The 23,267-nt window shown below is 39.2% G+C and overlaps 1 protein-coding gene across 8 annotated transcripts in view; it reads left to right on the top strand.

Annotated features, from left to right (window-relative positions):
• The window catches only part of LOC108546822 (rap guanine nucleotide exchange factor 2), a 265,110-nt gene that overhangs the window by 218,628 nt on the left and 23,215 nt on the right, over positions 1 to 23,267 (top strand). The window contains exon 1 of one of the 8 annotated variants that reach the window (XM_017899086.1): positions 21,285 to 21,585. The exons of the other annotated variants lie outside the window; for them this stretch is intronic. Coding sequence (XP_017754575.1) covers positions 21,466 to 21,585 — 120 coding nt within the window. The 5' untranslated portion in view covers positions 21,285 to 21,465. Of the gene's footprint in view, positions 1 to 21,284; positions 21,586 to 23,267 lie in introns of those variants that run through there. 8 annotated transcript variants of the gene reach the window in all.

Raw genomic sequence — 23,267 nt, 5'->3', positions numbered from 1 at the left:
ATGTATATAAAAATAAAAGAAATTTATAAATGCGGTCTTCAAAAAATAATTTAATGGAAACAAAAAACAAAAAATTAGAAGTTAATGGCTTCCTGCAGGGTTTGAGAAACATGAATGAAAATCGTAGGAGTGGTGTTAATTAAGCCGAGGCAGGGAAGACCCATTGATCCTCGAGACGTCAATGGCGAGGTTTCGCATGGTCTAGAGGATGCCGGCGTGCGTTTACGGGAAAGACGGGCTAAGTGCACACTGCCACATCCGCAGTGCGTAAGCGATTACGGATAAGAATTCGCTAGGAGGATCCCTGTGTGCAGGAAACTCGCATAAAATTGACTTCTTCGCCCAGCCGACTCCCGCCGGGCCCAGTCTTTCGCTGGAATTCGATTTTATCTTCTGACACGCTGGAAACCCTGACACACAATTCCGTTCATTCAGAGCTCGAGGGCCACGCGCTTACGATTTTCCTTCTTCCGCTGCGTGGTCCGAGTGCCATTGGAAATTTGCTCGAAAACCGATCGAACGCGAAATTGATAGCTCGAATCTATGCACTGTGCTGGAATTTCGAAAGCTGCTTCCGAAGTGCCTCTATCGTCGAAATTTTTTGATTCGACTTTTCGAGAAATTAATTGAAGTAGAAATCGATGGTTGCGAAAGAGAAGTACATAGAATTTGCCGGGATCGTTGTGTAGTTATTTTTGCAACATTTTTATTCGAAATTTCGTGATTCGAATGGGGATCAGTGGAAATTGAAATGAAGGATTTCCGATTGGTAAAATTGCAAAATAACGTTTGAGAAATGTTCGTAATTCGAGTAAAAGTTGACGAAGCCTGATAGAATTTTGGAACCAATTTGGAGTTAATTTTCAAAGAATTTCATCGAAGTTTCAGGGAATTATTTTTCGCAAAATTTTGAAAACTGTGTTTTATCGAGGAAATTATTTTCTTTGATTAAAATTCCTTTAGTATAGGAACGCGAAAAAGATACTGACGAAATTTCTGGTTATTTGCAGAGACAAATTGCTGTGCTGCGAAAAAATTGTTTGTATAAATCACGCTCGGTACGAAGTTAATTAGCACGCTATCAATTGCGATACCGATATAATGCACGTACACCACTGACACTAATTATCAAGTTTCGCCAGGCAAAGAATATTATTACATCGGCGTATGGAAACAAATTTCGCCGATTCGGCAGGAAAATTGATGAAACATCGTTGATTTAATTAGCCTGTAATTAGACGAAGCCGATTTCGTTCAACTTCGATTCCATTGAAGAAGAAACACGGTACACGAGCCATCGGTCCAATTAAACAGAAAGATATTTTATTCCAAACATTTTCATTGACCTGTTCGAGAAAATCTCTGTAAAAATACCTGCTCGATTTTTCTGAATAATTGTGAAAGAACTTACTATTTTCTACGATATTAAATTTTTCCTTTTAACTTATAAATTAATTCTTTCCCAAATTCATATATTAATTATCAATGACCATAGCTATTTCTCCTTTCATTCCATTATTTCTTTATGCGACTTAATTTCATATATCATATACATGTTAGCTACTGAAAAACTGGAGGATTTAAAAATTTAGTAATTTGTTCATTTCCAATCTTTTTCATTTTATTTTTGTCTAGGTTATAGAGAATTCTTTGGAGATAAAAGTTACCAATTACATTTCTATATAAGATAATAAAAAATTAAAGAAACTTGTGTTTGTAAAAATTATTTTTGTTTTACATCATTCAGTCTTTTAGGGGCCAGATTGTGTACAATAATATTACATATGTGTTATATATAATATAAAATTATATTATAAACTTTACAATTTTTTTTTGTATAATTTCACAAAATTTTCAATGTTTTGTCACTTATCACCCATCTCAAACTGGAAACCATCCAAAACCGAAATTACGAATGCATCAGAAGTAATCACAATTCTTCCTTTTACAGTCTCGAAATGCTAGTAAAGGATGTGTAAAACGAGAAACGTTCACGTAACGTTAGCCATTCCTAAATTAAAAGACAAACAACAAGCACCTAATACAGAAAGTGTCAAAACTCTCAGGAGGGTTAACACGAAGCAAGTTGCAATTAAAAAGAAAAATTGCTGGATTCAAAATTCCCGCCTCAAAAATGATCATCGGTATCACGATGAACTCACGCACGACTCCGCCATTTAAAAAGTGACGAATAGCATTCTTGGCGAGTCGGAGCCGAGCAAATGGTCGAAAGTAAAAGGAAAGTCGGGGTGCAGCAGATCTCTGCACGCTGTCGCGCGTGGATTAGAAGCAGAGGTACTCGGTTGATTTAACTCGCGTCCATAGCATACAGAGATACTTGTTGCGCGAAAAGGCGAATAGGGCCCGCGGTCCCTGGCGTTTAATGGGCCCTGTCCGGGTGACAGTGCTCCGCTTGGATCCGAAAACACGCGCGTGCACACGACCTGCGGCCGTGGTGGGAAAAGAAAGTTAAAGAGCCGGAGGTTCGCTCTTAAAATAAATCCTCGGCCAGACAAAAATGTTGCTGCTCTATACCAGCACCGTCACCGAGCTATTTCGCGTATTCTTCTCGTTTTTTATTTTATTCCCTCCTCTTCGTTTCGGTTCCGCCATATTTCCGCTGCGCGTCCCATTGACGCTACGAAATTTCGGGGTTGCAACGGGATGTGAATATCGGGGTGCCACATTTTCTCTTCTCGTTTCGTTTACGATTATCAATTATTCAGTGTAGTATCTTCGAAAGAATATTTTTATTTATTAACCCTTTGCACTCGAGAGGTGCCGTCAGTCACCGTTAGATAAAATTTCGAAGATCGATATTAATTAATATGTCAAATTTAAGATAATATAACGGTGTGCGAGCTACCGAAATCAAATAATTCTACGCGTTAATTATTATGTGATTTCTTATTTATTACTAAAAGAAATATCGCCAGCTTTATAGCAGAAAATCTTTGAACTCCTACTCATCTTTAGCCAAAAGATCGTCGAGTGCAAAGGGTTAATTTATCATAATTCGTCGCGATGCGAAGTAGGGGAACAGAGTGATATGACGAATTAGTAATAATTTTTATCGTTACTTTAAAATTTGATTTAATTTCTCTCTGCGTCTTTGTCAAAATTTATCATTGGAAACGAGTCCCTCGGAATTGGTCCATTGCAGTGGGCGTATAGAGCAACGCTATATTTATGAATCTCTCGCGTTGTAACGAGCGTAACACGGTGTGTGACAACACCTTACTCGCGTGTCGTTATTAACCATATTATTAACAAATAGAGGAAAATGGCAGAAGGGACTTGAAATAATTTCGTGCGATGGAATAATTTCTAATTAGCGGATAAAGTTGGAAACGTCGCTATGGCGGGGCCGATGAAATTTTGCACGGTTCGATTTGTTAATTAGGATCGTTTAATGCGACGTTGCGTATTCGATTGCGTATAATGAATGGGGATTGTAATTGCGAAGAATGCACGTTGGAAACCGGAACAGAGAATGTAACATGCGAGTGAGATATGATTACGCTTCCGTAGAATTCGTTGTCTGTAATTAATTAAACGTTCGGCCGAATGTAACAGTTTACGTAAATGCCTTATCACGGGGACCCCGATATATAATATTCTTTCGACAGAAATTCAGTACACTTTGTTCCTCGTGCTCGCTTTCTACCACGCGAGGCAGAAGATTGACGTCACAGACGTTCACCTTTGGTCTCATTCTTCGAAAGTAAATCACTGGCAGAAAAAGAATAGAGTAAAAACTCGCTATGCATGCGCGTTTCTAACGCCTTTTCGTAACGGATAAACAGAAAAAATTTAAAAAATCGCGTTATGGCGTCGATACTTCGTTATATATTCCCGGTGTATTTATTCTTCCTCCAATTTTCCGTCGATAATTGCGCAGACAGAAAAAGCCTCGATCCGAACGAATCCAGTGGAAATATAAACAACGTCACGTGATTCCCGGGATAAATATATAGTCCAGACAAAATCGCTAAAAACTATTGGGAACGAGAACGAAACGTAAATCGAGTAAAAATCTAAGTCGCGTAACTCGTTGCGTAAATACATAATTCAAGCAGTAATAAAATAAACGCACGGTTACTAACAAAAGCCAGGAAACACGGTAATGATTTGCAAATAGACTTTTTGTGTATTCTTTACCATCTGAGATCTATAAATAGTTATTGAGAACAGTATATTTATCTTCAATCGAGAAATTGTAGTATACTTGTCTATGTATTTCATATATATTCTATATATTTTTGACTATATATACTTGACTATGCTTGAAGTATACTTATTTTCAATAGAAACGTAAAAATTATTTATAGGTATATAATATATCATCTCCTTTAATCTTAATTGTAGTATACTTGTCTTTGTATTTCATATATATTCTATATATTTTTGACTATATATACTTGACTATGCTTGAAGTATACTTATTTTCAATAGAAACGTAAAAATTATTTATAGGTATATAATATATCATCTCCTTTAATCTTAATTCCTAAATCACAGAAAATTCTTCCTAATCTAAAATTACTCCTAATCCTAATCTTCTTCCTAATTTTAAATCACAGAAATAAAGAATATACGCTATATATACGCTATATATGTATATACTTGTCTATATACTTCATATATATTCTACATATTTTTTACTATATATACTTGACTATACTTGCAGTATACTTATCTGCAATAGAAAAAGAGAAATTATTTACAGGTATATAATATATCATCTCTTCTATTCTTAATTCCTAAATCGTAGAAAATTCTTCCTAATCTAAAATTATTCCCAATCCTAATGTTCTTCCTAATTTTGAATCACAGAAATAAAGAATATACGAAATCTCGAATAACTATTTTATTTCTTAATTTTTATTGGTCAAATTATAATTCCAAGTCGTGGAAAAATAATAATTAAAATAAGAAATAATCCAAACAATAGTCGTGGAAGAAAATTCTATAAACAATTCCGCGCGAATGATTAATCAAGAAGAAATAAAATTCTTACCACGCTCGAGTCACCCGAAACCAATGCCCTCGTGTACACAGAATGTAAAAAGGAAAATATATACAAGAAAAAAAAAGAAAAAATTAATTATCGCCGACGTAGTGGCGGTATCAAATTCATTCGCGACCCGGTTTACTTTTGCAGTTAAATCGGAGCGGCCGGTGTTCCATTTCCCTTTCTTTTTAAATCCACGTTCCAAGACGATTCACTTCCGGCCAGGCGCCGGGGACCATTCGAATTCAAGGCTCAAACGCATCCTCCGCTTCCTGCCGTCTGCTCCCGCGAAAACGACCGTTCTTTCGAACTCTGGCCATCAGTTTCGCGTCGTTTTTTCGCCTTTCGTTCTTTGAACTCTCGACGACGTTCGCGGAAAGCCAACTCGTTCACTTTCCTCTTCGGTATCCAATTAAAATCGCTTTGTAAAGCATTCGTGACACGTTGAATAATGTCATGCGTGTATATATATAATTTGGATCGTGTCTATCGAGACAGTTTTGCAGAATAATTTCTGTCTATGCACTTTTACCAAGTATGACACGTTTGATTATCTTGACAGAAGGATTTCGACGAATTTTTAACGGAGTATAATAAATAAGATGTGGTAGGAATTAGAATATGGCTGATTTCAATGAAATTTGGTTTGGTATAGGAGGTGGATCCCGATTATTAATAGTAAATAATTAACACGTGACTCGTGATGTGTAACTATATATTACGCGTATAAATAATTATTATACGCGAATAATAATAATGATAATGTTAATTACAGTGTCACGGTGCAGATAAGTAGGCGTGTATAATTACATTCCTATCTGAGTAGAAGTCAATGTTAATTTCCTCGAAATTAACTGTACGCTTTCAGTGCATAAAAATAAAAACTCTGAAATCAGTCATTTCAGTGAAGTTTTGTCACATTATTAATTATCACGGAAAAATCAAAAAATTCTTTATTGCCAATTTTGAAATTCTGCAATTAACATATCGAACGTTCCATTCCATTGACAGCATAATGAAGACGTAGATGGTCCACAGTGTGTCATTTGGTCTCCTTTATTTTCTCATAACGATATAAAACGTGAACACGACGATGTATAAATAAATTGGCAGATATTTATAATTTTTCCTTTCCGAAATAAACTTTCAATTTCGAAAAGCTTCGTAATACCCTGCAGAGATATGTCGAAGTTAGCCATTTCAATGAATGAGTCCTTGAAGCGTGCAGAGGATGATTGACTCGAAAATGTCAAATGTGAGAAATGTTGAAAGCTCGCTTTGATACGTCTCAGAGGGAAATTATTTCTTAATTAACGACTAAAGTAATTCGAAACACGTTACAAAGTGAATTAAACTTTGTCGTTTATTACAGAAAGAACATTCTCGTGCGTTTGCACCAAGGATAATGGTTTTTTCAAAGCGAAAGTAGACGCCTGTTTGCTAACGTTACCTGAATACTTGGAATCCCGGGACGAAGAGTTATGTCGGTAATGGTAGAATTAATTACCAAATTACTCGAGCTGCTAGCGTGTTTAGTCCGGAACATGTGCCGCAAGATTTCCGGATATTTCTCGTTATTCACCGGAAACGCCGGAACTGTACGGCCGCGCAAGGAAGTACGTACTGTCATCCACATTCCGATAAATCTTTAACTTTCCGCTTAATTAATGATTCATTCGATTAACGTCATTAGCGTCGTGCGCGTTATGCTAGCTTACATCGAGTTTGACAATGAAAACAAATCCTTCCGTTCAATTCGCTGTCATTTTTCCTGCCTCCGTTAGAGTAATGGATTAGGCTTTATGAGTTTACTAAATTAATAAGCGAATATTTTTAATTTCTGCTATTAACCGCTTGCACTCGGCGATCTTTTGCAGGAAAATAATAATTCAAAGACTTTCTGCCATAAAGTCGACGATATTTCTAAAACGGTGAATAAGAAATCGTATGCAAATTAAGACGTAGAATTATTTTACTTCGATGTTCCAAGCATCGTTGAGTAATTGTGAATTTGATATATTAATTAACATCCAGCTTTAGAATCTGATTAAATGGCGACTGAGAGGGGTTCCTCGAGTGCAAAGGATTAACACGTTAAGTGCCACGTCGGTCCCCAAAGACCAGCGCTAGACTTTCTGTTCGGGCTTGGCCAGTAGTCAGAGACCGGCCCAAACTAGGACCAAAAGGTGCTAACTTTTGGTGTTAAATTCTTCGCCATCTTAGGACCTATCGTTTGGGAATTCCTGTTATAACAATTGGTACAGTATCTCCGAGTTTTATGAACATTTCGCCCTTCGGTGACGCACTTGAGGACCGAATCTGGGCCTGAACGGAACAGCGAGCAAAACGGGCTAGGGACTTAACTTGTTAATTAACATTCGATTAAGCGATTATGCTTCCTGAACAATTTGCAAATTTAACGTTCGTACAATGAAATTAATGACACGATGAGTCTGATTTTCGAGGAATCTGAAGCTTCGAGTGTCATAAATATGATAGGACCCCCAAAGAAGTCGTAATCGGTATATTCCATTCACAAAGCTACTTTCAAGTTCGAGGTATAGGTATACTACCAAGAAATAGTACTTGGATCTAATCGGAAATATTAAACTTCACAGTCGATCGCACCTTCGTATATCTTCGCTTTAGATATACACGCGTCATTCAATGCAGGGAGTGCGATAAAAATTATTTCATCGGGAAAGAAGAAATACCATAACTACCTATATCTACGAAAGAGGTAGAGGGAAGTATATATTGGGAATAACTTAAAAAGGAATAACTATCTTTATTTTATAATTATTTTTATCCTATCATTAGCAAGGTATATCTGATGTATTTTCAGAGACAAAACTAGAGTGATGAAGAAGGGTATGCGATTTCAGCTCATCCAAGTCCCCTAATTTTTATTTAACGCGTGAGGTAAACACTTCAACGCATAGTTCAAAGATATATCTATCTATTTCTCTTAATTTATTTTCAACAGTATGGGACAAAAATGGATACTCAATATCTTCATTCTCGTAGAAAATTTTGTAACAAAATTACCAAACATTCCTCATCCTTCGCGTCTCTATTAAAATTCAGCTCCGCTCGCAATTTTCTCGCGTCACTTTTCCCGACGCACGCTTGGAAGAAGCCTCGAGATCCATGGAAATAAGCTGGCGTCGAGGAATAAGAAGATGAAGGTAGGTGTTTCACTGGAGACGTTAAAAGGAAAAAGGATCGAACGTTGCACGGCGACACAACGGGAACGTCGTGGAAGATCGACCCAGATCTTTTTCCTCGCGACTCTCTCGATACACCTGCAGCTTCGTTGGACAGAGCCTGCACGCGTTGTTCGGGTACAGAGCCAATACTATCGCAACACGCTCGAATGATTACAGGCCACGCTTTGGCTGCGCGGACAATGCGCATTAAAGATCGGCCGTGCAGATCGGCGTGTGCATCTCCTATCCGCGCAGCGTCGCCTGGCACGAGAGAGGATGATGCACGCGTGTTAGACGCTCGCGTCGCGTTGGCGTCGCCGTTTGCACGCCGTTGCGCCGCATCGCTTTGGGGTCACTGGCCCATTTTATCGCGAATTTCATCCAGCCTTCTATCCCGCTAGCTCGAAAATTCCCATTCCGCGTGCACCTGATCACAGATATCCGGGATTTCTTATTTTTTCATTTATTTTCCTTTTTAAGGGCAGTCTTGGAAATTCGAGGCGCGGGTTTTCAAGCGTAATCGAGAATGGTGGATTTTGCATCGCGTTTGAGAGGACTAGTTAGCTAGGTGGATCGAAAATTTCCATTTCGCGTACCCCCTAGTGTGTGGTTTGATTGACTGTGAGAGATAGGTGATTTTTTATTTTTCTCCCACTTTTACTGAAATTTTGAAAGTTTCAAATATGAATTTTCAGTCGTAATTGCAAATCGTGAATTTTATGTTAAGCTTGAAAGGACTATTTAAATATCTCGAAAATTCTCATTTCGTGTACCTCATTGGTGGTTTGATCAACTGTGAAAGATATTTATATTCCTTTTTTAAGAAAAATTTTGGAAATTTTGAATAATAATCTTGAAATTTCCGATTAAAAAATAAATTCCACATTTACGTATATATCTCACTTGCGGTTTGATTATTTAATTGAATGTAGGAGATGTTGGTTTTTCTTTTCTTAAGAAATGTATAGTTTTAATTTTGGAAATTTAAAATTTATTTTGCATAAAGTTTGTTTTATCGTGGATTCTTTCTTCTCTTTTCTTAAGACAAAGCGTAAATGCGAACGTGAGTCTTTTGAAATTTATTTTACGTACACTTGCTTTATGGCGAATTTCGTAAAGCTTTTAGAGCGATTATTAAAATTAAATTTATGTGCCCGACTAGTGATTCAAAGGAAAGTAATAAACCCTATAAATTCTGTCTCCTCGTTTCTTAAATAAAATTTGGAAAAAGATATTTTAGATTTTATTTTAAATAATATATCGTGCTACTGATGTATCTAATTTGTAATTTGGGGAATTTAAAAATGTCTGTGCAGCCTTCTGTAACAAATTCCTCTCCTAAAAAACAGAGGACAATTTAGAAATCGTATTTTAAAAATAAATTGCCACGGAGGAGACCGTGCTAGTTAAGATAAGACTCGAAAATGCTAATTTATGTATCTAATTTACTGCTGGATATAGAAGGACATAGGGGAATTCTTGAATTTTTTTGTCTAAGAAGGCAAATTTCGAACCTCTGCTACCTTGAAAACGAGGACGAATTACTATTGTGGCGAGTGATATGAATATAAAGTGAAAGCGTCTTCTTTCTTTTTACATCTGTGCGGGGTAATAAAAGGAGACAGTAATGTAGTTAGCGAATATTGAACTGACGATGGTTGCGAATTTACGCTGCAGACATTTTATCGCGTGTTCTTTGATGTTTTGTAGGAGGTGGTCGTAGTTTTAGTAGGTATAATTTATAGCAGATGTTCCACGGATGCTTGAGAAGAAGTAAATGTATTAGAAAATATGATACGAGCATCGTGCACGTCTAGAATTAAACCTCTTAAGTTACTCTAGATAAATTCGATGCAGAAGCCACACGGTTAAACCACGAATCCAGCAGAGATTTACGACGAATTCTACAAACCTACCAATTAGTATCCAGTAAAAACCTTCCTAATTTTATTAATTATTAATCATTTTAATTTGGATTAATTTTGTCAATTTTGTCTTCCACATATAATATCCCAAATTATCGTTTTTAAAAAATAAATCTATAATTTCCCGATATTACTTTCGTTATTGATTATTTATTCTTAAAGGTACTTCCCTGAGGAAAAAACCTTATCAGGGAACCTTTATTACAGAATTTTATAGGTTCAAAGTTCGAATTTTTCCGATAACGCGAGTTCCCGATACACGTAAGGAATTTACAAGCGTATAAAAATAGATTTTGTCGGAAATTTCAGCTTTCCAGAAGTTCTTGTCAAATATTTGGGAAAGATACGAGTGAATTTCATAATCGTAAAAGCAGGGTAAGTTCCTTCAAGGAACGGCGCTTGCAATGAGACTTTAGAAGATACAGCTCGATATTTACTTCGATTATATTTTCTCTATGAAATTGAATCGATCGCGGATCCTTGCTTCACGAAGACTTATCTATTGAACCGTGAAGGACTGCCTTAGATCTAGAAAGCTGTGCAGACGCGTAATCGCTTTTATCTGTGGGAACACGAAGGTAGAACGCAACTCCTACTTCGAAACGATTATCATTGCGAACGTGCACATAAACGGGACTGTCGGATTCGACGAAAATGCGAAATTAACTTGCGTTCACCTACGGTGTTCGCCTATGATTTTCGCGATTTCGCGGATAGCAGGCCTAATGGCGAATTGCGAAATAGAAATCGCCGTAACGCAAGATCTCGTCGGAAAACGAGGTTGAAATCATTATGACAATCGAGACGTTTTTCAGGCTCCTTGTGGCTGTTTAGTAAAAACGCGAGAAGGAAAGTACCGTGGAATTTTCAGTATCCGAATTAACGGAAAGAGACATGATCGTTGATATAGCGAAACGACAGTGCCTATCATCTTGTCTTGCAATAAATATCTCGATGTGGAAATATCCTCGATGTACATCTCGCGACTCGTGTGTCACTTTTAACGATTCCCATTTACCAAAGTGCCTTTCGTTTCTTCCAAATGGAACAATTAGTATTATACGTTCTTCCTTCAACGTCATTACACGCGAGACACTGTCGCAAAAAATGGTAATTACACGCTGAGGTGATGAGGCAAGAATATTAATAAGATGAAAGAAATCTCGCGTAATGAGAATATTGGAATATTACCGACAGTAAAATATTAGAAACTCGAACACGTGGATAAGAAATATATTATAATAAAGTATTATAGTACCAAAATATGTAGATGGCAAAAATATTGTAATAGGGTATTAGAATACCAAAAAATGTGGATAGCACAAATATTAAAATGGAATATTAAAATACCAAAAAATATGGACAGCAAAAATATTATAATGAAGTATTTTAGTACCAAACTATGTGGATAACAAAAATGTTGTAATAGAGCATTAGATTACCAAAAAATGTGGACAACAAAAATATTATAATAAAGTATTATAGTACCAAAATACGTAGATAACAAAAATATTATAATGGAGTATTAGAATACCAAAAAATGTGGGTAGTAAAAATATTAGAATGGAGTATTAGAATACCAAAACATACGGACAGTAAAAATATTATAATGAAGTATTTTAGTACCGAACTATGTGGATAGCAAAAATATTATAATAAAGCATTATAGTACCAAAATATATGGATAACAATAATGTTATAACAGAGTATTAGAGTACCAAAAAATGTGGACAAGGAAACGTTCAAATACACGACATTTAGACAACACGTTCCCCGTTAATGGATACTGCACACATTCCACCATGCAATCGCTTTATCAACGAATGATCGAGCGATCCCTGACAAAGGATCCAAAGTCTAACAAGAGGTGGCAGAGGAGACGCAGGAAGTAACACAAATCCACAGACGTGTGAACTAACCGCGTAACGTGTTTGCGAACATGTTCTGACCCTCTATCGATTCTACGAAGGCACGTAGTGACGTGTACTTGCACTTGTGTGAGTCAAATTCTCAACTTTCCATTCATACCTCGCGATCGCACGTACTACGTCCACCATGGTGCCGCATCGTACGTGTAACGCCAATAAGGGGCTGAATAATAGTCGGCATTTTATTAACAGTAATCGAGGACAGGAAATCGTGCGGCTTGTAAATAACAAAAAACATCATTTCTCGTTTCTTCGGCCAGCGTCGCAGCTCTTCTTGCCTTCTTGCCCCAGAGTCAATAATATGGTAATCGGCGAACAAACATGGAACGCTGGTTTCTATCATTGCCGAGAGATGTTCGGTGAACAGACGTTAACTACGAAACCGTGCTCAATCGCCTGAAGAATCGTCTTGGAAAATTTCTGGCTTCGAGAAATTTTTCTTTCCCGGATGAAAATTTATTGCTACATTAATCAGACGTGTTCTGGGATGAAGATCATAGAGAAAGGTACAAAAACGACAGAGAAACAATTTTGATTCAATTCTTGCTACAAGAGCTACATTTTTATTCTATTAATCGATTTCGCTATCGTCTTGAGAATTTTTTAAATTATCGATTGGCATAGTAATAGGTTTCCCTCTTTTTCTCTGTTTTTAAAAATTCGTGGTGTCCAAACGTGGAAAATTTCTGGCTTGGAGAAATTTTTCTTTGGCAGATAAAAATTAATCCGAGGTGTTCTAGGCTGAAGATCATAGATAAAAATGCTATAAGCGACAGACAAACAATTTTAATCGATTTCTTGTTACGAGAGTCACTCTTTTATTTTATTAATCGATTTTGCTATCGCCTCCAGAATTTTTTAAATTATAGATTGGCATAGTAATATTTTCTTTTTTCTCCCTGTTTTTTAAAATTCGTGGTGTCATCTGAAACTGAGTCCTGTTAGGAGCCACTGATTTTTGAAAGAATTCGATCTAGACTAATGGATTATAATTAATGTAACCGATGGATTCAATGATAGAATATGTATATAGACGAAAGATAATGGATGACCCTGGAAGAAACTATCTTCGTTTCTCATTCATCACGAAAAAACCGCTCCATCCTTTCTCTCGACCGTTTGACGCATCTCTAACGAGAAATCAGATAATTAGGTGTTCTGTTTTCGATGGGTCGCTCTCTTCGACAAACTCGACGAAGAAGCAAAACATAATAAGAATGTTAATGAACGTAGATTTCTAAAATAGTCACGGGGCTTTTCACTCATCCGATCGACCATCGAATTTCTTACGAAATTGACGATTACGCTACGAGTACCTCTTGAAAAATAGCTAATCGTTATCGATATTTATCGTCGATCTTTGGAGAATATTTTATCGGCCGCCCGAGAATTTTTACTTCAAACTTTCAAAGCTTTTTCTCAAGCATCCTCGAGAAATACGTATACTTTCGACCGTGCGCTAGATTCACTGTAAATTTTTATTAAAAATTCCTTCGAATAATTGCTCAGAATTTTCTTCTGTGTCACGTACTTCAAAATCATCGGGCTCGGTTCACAGATTCCGAATATTTTTTAAATTTTTTATTTTTCGCAAAGGAAATAAATAAAATAGCGAAAGGAGATTACATTTTCAAGCTCCCTTTTACTGGTAGTAAACTACAAAATTTTTTGGAAAAACTGGAAAGTTGATTCAGGGCAAAGCGAGTAAAGTCAACTTTTACCACTGAAATTTATACTGACCTTTCTTTTAGGATTTTTCTTGAATACCCTGTTGCCATTTCATAGGAAAATTTATTTCGACCTTTTCTTTCGAACACCTTGCTACTACACGCTGGAAAATTCTTTCGATCGATGGTGAATTTACATCGACATTTTCTTTGAACGTCCCTTCAAATGTCTCGCCATCGTTTCGAAAAAAATCTTTTCGATATTGAAATACACGCGGTTCTTTCAGAAACCTTGCAACTATTTGCAACAGATTTTTCTCTATCTATAGAGAAAATTGAAATAGAAAAATAAAAAAATAGAATTTAATCGAAATTATCTTCAAAAATTCCTTTCAGACACTATCTACCAGATAATACAAAATTCCTATAATCGATATTAAAACTGATCTTCTCTTCGAAAGATCTCTCTGTTGCCACTTTATACATTTATTATTCAAATTCCTTGAAACTTCTTCCAATTTTACATCGCATTTTTCATCCAGCTGCAATTTTCGCGAAACCATCTCCACCATCAGCTCACATCTTCTTTCTTCCTGGATCAAAAACTTCTCCCGCGATCCACAAAATCTGCATCGATATGTCACAGGAATTCAACCTCAAAAAACCTATCTAAATCACGATCGATATCTAAGAAGCATCCAATCTCCCAGTCTCCTTCGATTATTCCAAAATTTCGGTCTTCTTCCTCAAGTTCTCCCCAAGGATCAGGCCAGAAGACGCGACGCGACTAACACGACCGCAAGCTACCCGGTTACGCGATTCTCTGGCAAATGGAACGTCGGTGTTGCAACTTTCGAACAGCCAAAATCGAATCGGAACTTTTCTCCAGGCTCTCCGGGGTGGAGTCTGCACAGGGCCGGTATTTTAAGTCGCTCTGGAGCTGCTTGCGGTTGACACCCGGTTGCACGTATTCAGGAGATAGAGAGACGTCCCGTTTGCACGAGATCGTGGGATCGGTGTGTCGGTGCTCATGGACGTGGAAAGAGGGACAGAGACAGGGAGCGAAAAAAGAAACGGAGAAAAATTAACATCCGCGGAGAAGATAGCGAGCTTATCGTCCGTATGCCAGACAAGCGGCACCAGTCGCGTTTCGTGCCTCGATCGGCTTAGGCGAAATCGCGTGGAGTCACACGATCGATCCTCCGAGTCGGTCTCTGCGTAGCCCAATTTGTTCCAACCGAGTTTCCCTCAGTTTTCGCGCGAGATTTGAGTAATTTTCGCGATCGTCGTCTACGTGGAAACGCGTGTGAATCGTAAGTGCTGGAAAATCGGAGTCGCTCGTTGCTGGTTTCGCGATCCGATATTTCGAGTCGAACAAACCGGTCGTCCCCTGTGATTCAGCTGGGACTGAGGTAGAAAGAGTTGTGCACCGGGGTTCTTGAAATATCTTTGGACGGGATCCTGAGGCTTATCCGTCGGCCAGGAAAAGCTGTTTTGCGAATTCTTGAAGAGGCCGAGGATTATTGACTGGCTGTTTTGTCGCGGTCCCTTGGTCGTCTTTTGTTGCACGTATTTTCGAGGCAAGGGGACTTCTGGAAAGCTTAGAAAGGAATTTTTCTGCGAACGGGACGTGGTCGAATGAATTATTGCAAGGATTTCATTCTTCTTCCTCTTTTTCGGGGTATTTTGGGAATTTTCAAAGGACCCTTCACTGCTAGTTTTCTTGATTTCTAATGAATTTCATGGCAGTGGCTAGTGTTTTCCAAGGAGTGTTCAGTAATAGTTTTCTTGATTTCTAATTAATGTCATGGCAGTAGCGAGTGTTTTTCCAAGGAGCGTTCAGTGGTACTTTTCCTAATTTCTAATTAATGTCACGAGAGTAACAAGTGTTTTCCAAAGAGCGTTGAGTAATAGTTTTCTTAATTTCTAATTAATGTCATGACAGTAGCGAGTGTTATCTTTAATTTCGTTATCGGTTTAATCAGCTGCAGATATCTGCACGATTGACTCATTCTTACTTTTACTCGCCAATCTTGTTCTTCGATTAAAGATGTTGAAAAATCGAGTATAGAAATGTGCTTTATAATTGTTTCCCTTCACAGAAATTGACATTTCTTTGGAGTATGAGATATCATCGTGGCTGAAACTCTCTTTCCTTGGAACCTTTTCATAGCTTCTCTGTTTAAGTCCAAGTAGCTTAGGCGTCACCGAGAAAAGAAGCACGATAGCTCGGTATCTTTATTACGCATTTTACAGTTCATGGATTTTATTTGAAATTAATTAACGGAGAACTGCTCGGTCGTTATATCGCATTCGTGTCGATAGATGACGCATCTTCTGTTAGTATACTGTCCAATGAATTTTACAGTAGTAAAAACAGACTGCCTCTAGATACTACCATGACAGTGACGGGAAACCTACAAGATTCCAGATATAAAAAAATATTTCGATTAATTAAAATTCCTTTTCCCCGACTGACAACTGAACAAACTCCAGGAGCTTCACACGTTTTGACGGGAACACACAGTCCAAATACACACTCGTGACTCGCGTTTCAAACAACCTCGGAAGAATTAAGACCCTTGTGCATTCCTTCGTTTCTCGTTAACTAAATACAATCCGACAATACATTTATATTTACTTACAAATGTTAAGAAACTAAGTTGCGAATTGTCTCTCAAAAGACAAAATGTATAGAAAAGTTTACCTGAAAATAATTACTTTGTTTTACGAACACTGGTGATGGTTACTAGCTATCGATATTTTGGATATCATTGAATACAAATCTCAGAATTTCGATACAATCGCAATCAAATTTCGTAATGAATCACAAACTTGCCATAAAATTTGATTAATCGATTCCCTGTTAAGAATCTACCTTTTAATGAACATCTATTTATATTCTTGGATTTTATTCCAATTTAATTGCAATTTGAGCCGTTCACTGCACAAATTGATTAACTCCATGAAACAAAAAGTGGAGAAATGCAATGATATAATGTAGTTATGGCTATACCAAGTGCTTTGACACTTGAATTAAAGATTTTTCAAAAAGTGGAGTTAATCGATTCGTGTAGTGAATGCTTCGTTTTATTCTCAACTCTATTCGCTGCCAAATGTCAACAATCCTATATAACAATTCATAATTCTAATAATTCGATATTCTTTTTCTAAACGGAAAGAACCCATGGTGTCCAAGAGAATGAAGCATACAAAGAGCCTATTGTAATAAAGAAAGAAAAATATATACGATACTCTAAATATCGATATCATCGGTGCCAAACATCGATATCGAACGCATCACCATCGCCAATAAACGCCACAGACCCAGTCCAAAAATCACCAGCAATCAGCCCCTCAGTCTAACCTCTCTATCCTCCTGCAAGCATTGACCACGACTCCTGCCCATATACCCAGCCACCAAAATCACTGCTCACCTTTCACGGACCCGCAGAAGATCCGCTGTGCTAGAATTCTCTAGTAGCAAATAGAAGACGACAGTGTCGGCCGATTCTCGGCACTCGGGTGCAAGGGAAAAAGAGCAGTGGGAAAGAGAGAAAACGGAAGAGAGGAGTACAGAAAGCCAGCAGCCGGAGAGAGAAAAACACAAAGTAGGGGGACGAGAGAACGGTTTCACCGACTCTGGAACAGGCGTCGTCGGGGCGGAATTTCACGAGCGCGTTTCTCGTCTCGCGACGAGTTTTTCGGTGCCGGCGTGTGACGCCAATGGTGTCGAGACGAGGGGCCGCAGGAAGAACCGAAAATAAAGTAGACAGCCGGCGAGAAACGCGTATGAATATGCGTGCAGCCCTCCGCCGAGCTCGCCGACGCCTCGCGACGCCTCGCGCCGTGTTGGTCCGGCCGCAGGAAATTTTTAGCTCGTCGGTATACATCCGTGTAGCGGGCGTACTAATCCTCGCGGTGCACCGGCCCCCGGAGGCGGTTTACGCGACTGCTGCATCCGTCACGACCATCTCCGCTCCTGTTATTCGTCTTAATAATTCTACGACCGCGTCTACGCCGAGGGAGATCCGCCCGTGTAAATATTTCACCGGATTTTTCACGAGTGCTTCTCGACCAGGCGGTGGCCACTGCACCCGTTTCCAAGCCACCATTTTTTCCCTCCCTTTTCCCGACTTTCTCAGCTCGCTGCCAAGAGTCGCTCTTGTCTGGATGCTTCCGCGGAGACCGCTGGCTGGGTGGGTGAGTCGTGAGAAATGACAGGTGAAATTAAGTCGATCGGGGGGTTGAAGCTGGGTCTCAGGGGTGACTTTAGGTTCCGATTGGTCGTTGCGAAGGTATAGCTGGTTTCACGTTCAGATCCGTGGTCTGACAGAATTTTGGGGTGTTCGAGGATTGACAGTGGCGATGTTTGAGATTTCACTTTTATTTCGCTGTGCTTGGAAATCTGGAATCTGGAATCTTGTGCAGCTTTCAATCACCTGATTTGTACTTCTATGAAAGATAACCTCTGAAACACGGGTGTTCTAGATAGTCATTTGCTATTTTATACAACACAATGTTAGTATGAAATTAAAATTGCCAAATTCGTGAGATAGCATTTATTTTGTAATATAATTCGCAATTTTCGCAGGAATTGAGCACGATAATCCTAGATCCTATTATAATTTATGCATTATAGTTACATTCGTATAAATCTATTCGAAACTATTACGTTCACGAGATAGAATTTATTATTCAATGTAACCCGTAATTCCCGCACGAATTTCATTGTTCGAATCGGCTATGATAATCCTAGATCCTATCAGAATTTACGTATCGTAATTACGTTCACGTAAATACGTCAAAATATCTATTCGAAATTGGTCGATCCATGGATATAGAATTTATCTCTATTATTTGCTTGAATTATTAACCCTTTGCACTCGAGAGGCGCCCTTTAGTCGCCATTTAATAAAATTTCGAAGATCGATAGTAATTAATATATTAAATTTAAAATAATGTAACGGTGTGCGAAATATGGAAATCAAATAATTCCGTGTATTAATTATTATACGATTTATTATTTACTACTCAAAAAAGTATCGTCAACTTTATAGCAGAAAATCTTTCAACTCCTACTCTTCCTTAGCCAAAAAATCGTCGAGTGCAAAGGGTTAAATGATAGGTGCATAAATTGTCATTTATAATTCAAAATAAAAGTATAATTTTGGAACGCAACTTTTATAAACAAATACTCACCACTGAATATAGTCCCCTGACAATTTCCTCGAAAATTCCAATATTTTAGGCCATCCTCGTTTATGACAGGCTTTCAGTAACCCTAACAATGAGTCCTTGGCAGAGGATTGCACTTTAAATGGCAAGTGGCTGCATTTACTTTTCCTTTCGGTACATCCACGTTGTTTTCTTCTTCGCGGACGACCCGAGTGGTCGGGCCTGCCTAGAAATTCCTCAAAAATGTCGCCCAACTCCGACCAAGAGGTCTAGCCTGCCCGGCCTCGGTCCCAAATCTTTCTCAGATACGGCGACGCTAATCCGGCGTCGCTTTCTACGCAACACGTGTTCCACCATGTGTCACGGGTCTCCGCTTTCGTAAAAATCACACAGCAGCAGAATTTTGTAAGAGCATATATACGTACGTGGAACAGGATCGATGGACGACGGCATACTTTCTTTTTCAAGAACACTTCGCTTTTAGTAGGCATTTTTATACTGCTTCCGCGTCTTCGTTTCTTGTTAGCTTTTACGATGGTGTTAGTCGTAATGAAGCATGTGATACCTTTTTTATACCCCCTACGAGAGATAAAATGCCTCTCAGTGCCCGAGTGTTAGAGTTATAAAATGAGACGAGGTGCACACAGGGGAAGGTACTTTCGATTATTAGCTTTTTTCCCAGGCCTTCTCAGACTAAGGCAACTAGATTTCGTATTTCCGGAATTTTCACTAAAGATCTCGAGTTTCTTCGAATCTCGTATGATCGGTAAAAGAAATTTCATCGTGGAACCTGGCGTATCGTGTTTTCCCCGCTTTCTGCGTTTTTCCTCGTTCGCACATCTCCGAGAACGCACTCATTCATGATATCGCCGGCTTTTTAAATTTCGCTGGAACTTTGGAATTGGGTATTGGGTAAATATAGAGTCCCGCTTTTATTTTAGAGATGTAATTTTTCTTGGCAACCGCAACAGGCGGTAGCGAAAATTTTATATTTTTTCAATGTGAGCGTATTTTTCTCGAACCGTTGACTAAAATATCGTCACGAAATTCCGCGTTATTTTCGCACATTCCCCGTTCGCAATTTTGACAATTCTAAATCCGAATTCTCGAATTACCGACAATAATTTGCAATAAATAATTACTAAATCTACAGAAAAATAGTGGAAATATATTTCTCCATGCGATACGAGTTATCAAACGTTATTTTCGAAATTTTTGCACTATCTTTAGAAAGAAATTGCAGTGTCTGTCGACTCCTAATCTGTCAATGCCAATCAGTCGGTCGATCGTGATCCACGAAACTAATTATACGCAAATCTTGGCAGAAAACAGAGATATCGAAAAACTGGTGACTCGTATACTCCAATAGAATTTCCAAAATGACCATGTTGAAAATTTCGAATTAAATTTTACTATAAGCCGATAGAATCCGTCTAAATAATCTCACCGCAAACAGAGCTGTAGCCAAATCCCAGCTGCCGGAACGAGCCTGTAGATTTGCCATCCTCCTCTAACGCTATCCAATTACGATCTGGCCGATCTACCAATTCGATTCGCGGAAATTCCTGCTCGACCAGTGGCCGTCGATCGCAGAAGTCATTCAGCACTGTCAAAGCCGGCAAGTTGTATCGCTGAACGCTCCATTAGCCCGCGATAAACGCTATCGCGCGTCCTATTTTACGTGTCCCATACGATCTGACAGCGCCAAGTATCGCGGCGTTCTCCTACGTCACTGCGTGCGTAGTCACGTGACGACCAGTCGAGTCACTCTTTGGCCCTCAAGAATCGTGAACGATTCAGTTTATCGTGACCCGCGATGTGCTCGGGACCGCGCGCGCGCCAGATCACCGATACGGGCTCCCTGTGCCGAACCAGAACCGCCTCCTTTCAGGGATATTCCAAAGATATTTCGACCTTGATACCACCAGCACCGTGAATGTTTTATCGTGGATCGACTGTCGGTGACTTATTAAAGCGACGTCCCGAGTAGTGTGCCCGTTTTAACGAGGACAGTGTCGCGCCTGTCTCCACCACGAGTTCTGCTCTTCGCACGTTCCCTGCCATCCAGAGAGACACAAAGCGTTGTAGTATCGATCTTTTAATAACGCCGCGGATCGTTCTTCTCGACGACCTTGTTCGCCAGATGGACGTGGCGATCTTCGGCCGCTGGATCCAGACACGAGGGACAGGGGCGAAAGGTGAAAGCACGACGTGAAAGGACAATCGATTGATAGTTCCATGGTGTACTGTATCACGGTGTGCCCATTTTAAACGATTCCGGGCCCCCCGGTCCACGGGCATTAAAAAGTGAAAGGGGCAACCACGGAGTGAAATTCTCCACGCGAATCCGAATTGTGATTTTATTCTCCTGTGATTTTATCCGGTGACCGTGGTATCCACGTCGAGACCAGTGGAGATCGCGTTGGATTCCTTCGGTGGGTGGATTATTCGACGGGATGAGGAACAAAGGCGGAGTGGAAGGTGCGGAGTGATGGGTAGAGAAGAAGACTGTGTGTCGAGCGAAAAGTTTTGATCGACGCGAAAATGTTGAAGCACATGAACAGGACCGGACGACCTCGGGTTGTGGCGAGGAAGAGGAAAGGTCGCTCGTTATCCAGAAGCTGGCCCGGCACGCCGAGGCCCTTATCAGTCGTCTCGAACGAGGTAAAAAGATTCGTTTCGTAATTAAGGAAGTCGCGCCCCAGCCATCGTCGCCGTCTCGTTCGGTAATCTTAATAGATTGCTCTTGGCAGCTGTCTCGGTTGTGCGTATCTTAACAGGCCGCGCCGTTTCTCAATCGCGGAACGATTGGGAAAGGAAAACAGGGCTCGGGCCGGGTTTACGAAACCGACGGAGAAGGAAGGATGCGACGGTGGTGCCATCGCTGCATTCGCGCGCGCCGCGAATATTTCGTGGAATTATTTACATGGAAATTCAGCGGCCACGCTCGCCGCGTGCTCTCGGGGCCCAGCGATCAGCGCGCCACGATTTATGGAACGGCGGAATTTTTTGTTAGTAAATAGAGTTGGAGGTTACAAATCGTGGCAGCGGAAGGTTGAGCTTGGATTTACCGTGTGTTTATAATAACCGGCGTGTTGTGCTAACGTGAATCGAAGAAACGACGGGTTGCGTTGTGCCGGGCTTTTCATTCGTGTCGTTGTGAATTTTGTTAGGTTAACTTCGTTCGCTGGCGCTCCGCGTGGTTCTGCGTTTATTTATCTAGGAAAACTTATTTATTTATAACGTAGAGTTTCATATTTACAGATTAGAAATATTCGTTGAAAAATATATCTCTGTGAATTGGATAGTTTCTGTCAGGAGGACGTTACGTTCATTTAATTATGTAATATATTTTTGGTTATGTCGATAAATCGAATAGAAAATAATTATAAAATTCTTTATAAATATGTGCTTTTATATTTTATCGGTTCTGAAAATATCAATTATTGACCACTATGTGTATAGTGTATTCATAATACGTTAGTGTATCCTATTAATAAATAGGATATTGTATATTTTATATGGAATATTGAATAGAATATTTGTAGAAAATATTAACCCCTTGCACTCGAAAGGTGCCTCTAGGTCACCATTTAAAATTTCGAAGCTCGATATTAATTAATATATTAAATTTAAAATAATGTAACAGTGTGCGAGGTATTGCTCAAAAAATATCATCAGCTTTATGGAAGAAAATTTTTCAACTCGTACCCCTCTTTAGCCAAAAGATCGTCGAGCGCAAAGGATTAATAATATATTACCATATTCTTTATGTTATTAATATTTAGTATATTTTAATTCTCATTAGTGTCTTCTCCATATATAATATACTCCGTAATAAATACCACAGTGTTACAATGTTCCATATACCATTAATACATTCTACTGCATGGATAGACTGGAGAAATTACTAAATAATCCACGTGTATTTAAAAATGGCGATTGACATCTCAATCCGTCCTTCCACGCGTACAAGCGACGCGAATTCCTGGGAACTCGCAAACCCCGTGGAACATCTCCAAACGGTCGAAGATAAATTTTTCTGCCGCGCGAAGAATCTCATAGTAACAACGACACAGTGTCCCCGATCGGAGAAAAATCACGTGTCCTCCGTTACTCGTACACGTCTCGTCGGCGCTGATAATTAACAGGCATCCGATAACCCTATCCTTCGTTAAAGTTTATTGAAAACGAAATGGTGAGCGTATCCCGTTCGCGGCAGAAGCGTCGGCTTTATCGCGCGCTGGCGTCTGCACGCGCGCGCGTGTATGCGTTCGCCCACGCGGAGCCGAAGGGCCCACGCAGAGCGTGAATATATAACGAGGACGAGCGGAAGATAAAGGGGC

Source organism: Eufriesea mexicana, unplaced genomic scaffold, assembly GCF_001483705.2.
Source record: "Eufriesea mexicana isolate 0111107269 unplaced genomic scaffold, ASM148370v2 scaffold794, whole genome shotgun sequence".
Classification (NCBI taxonomy): Eukaryota; Metazoa; Arthropoda; class Insecta; order Hymenoptera; family Apidae; genus Eufriesea; species Eufriesea mexicana.
This window is presented reverse-complemented; position numbering and strand designations above follow the sequence as displayed.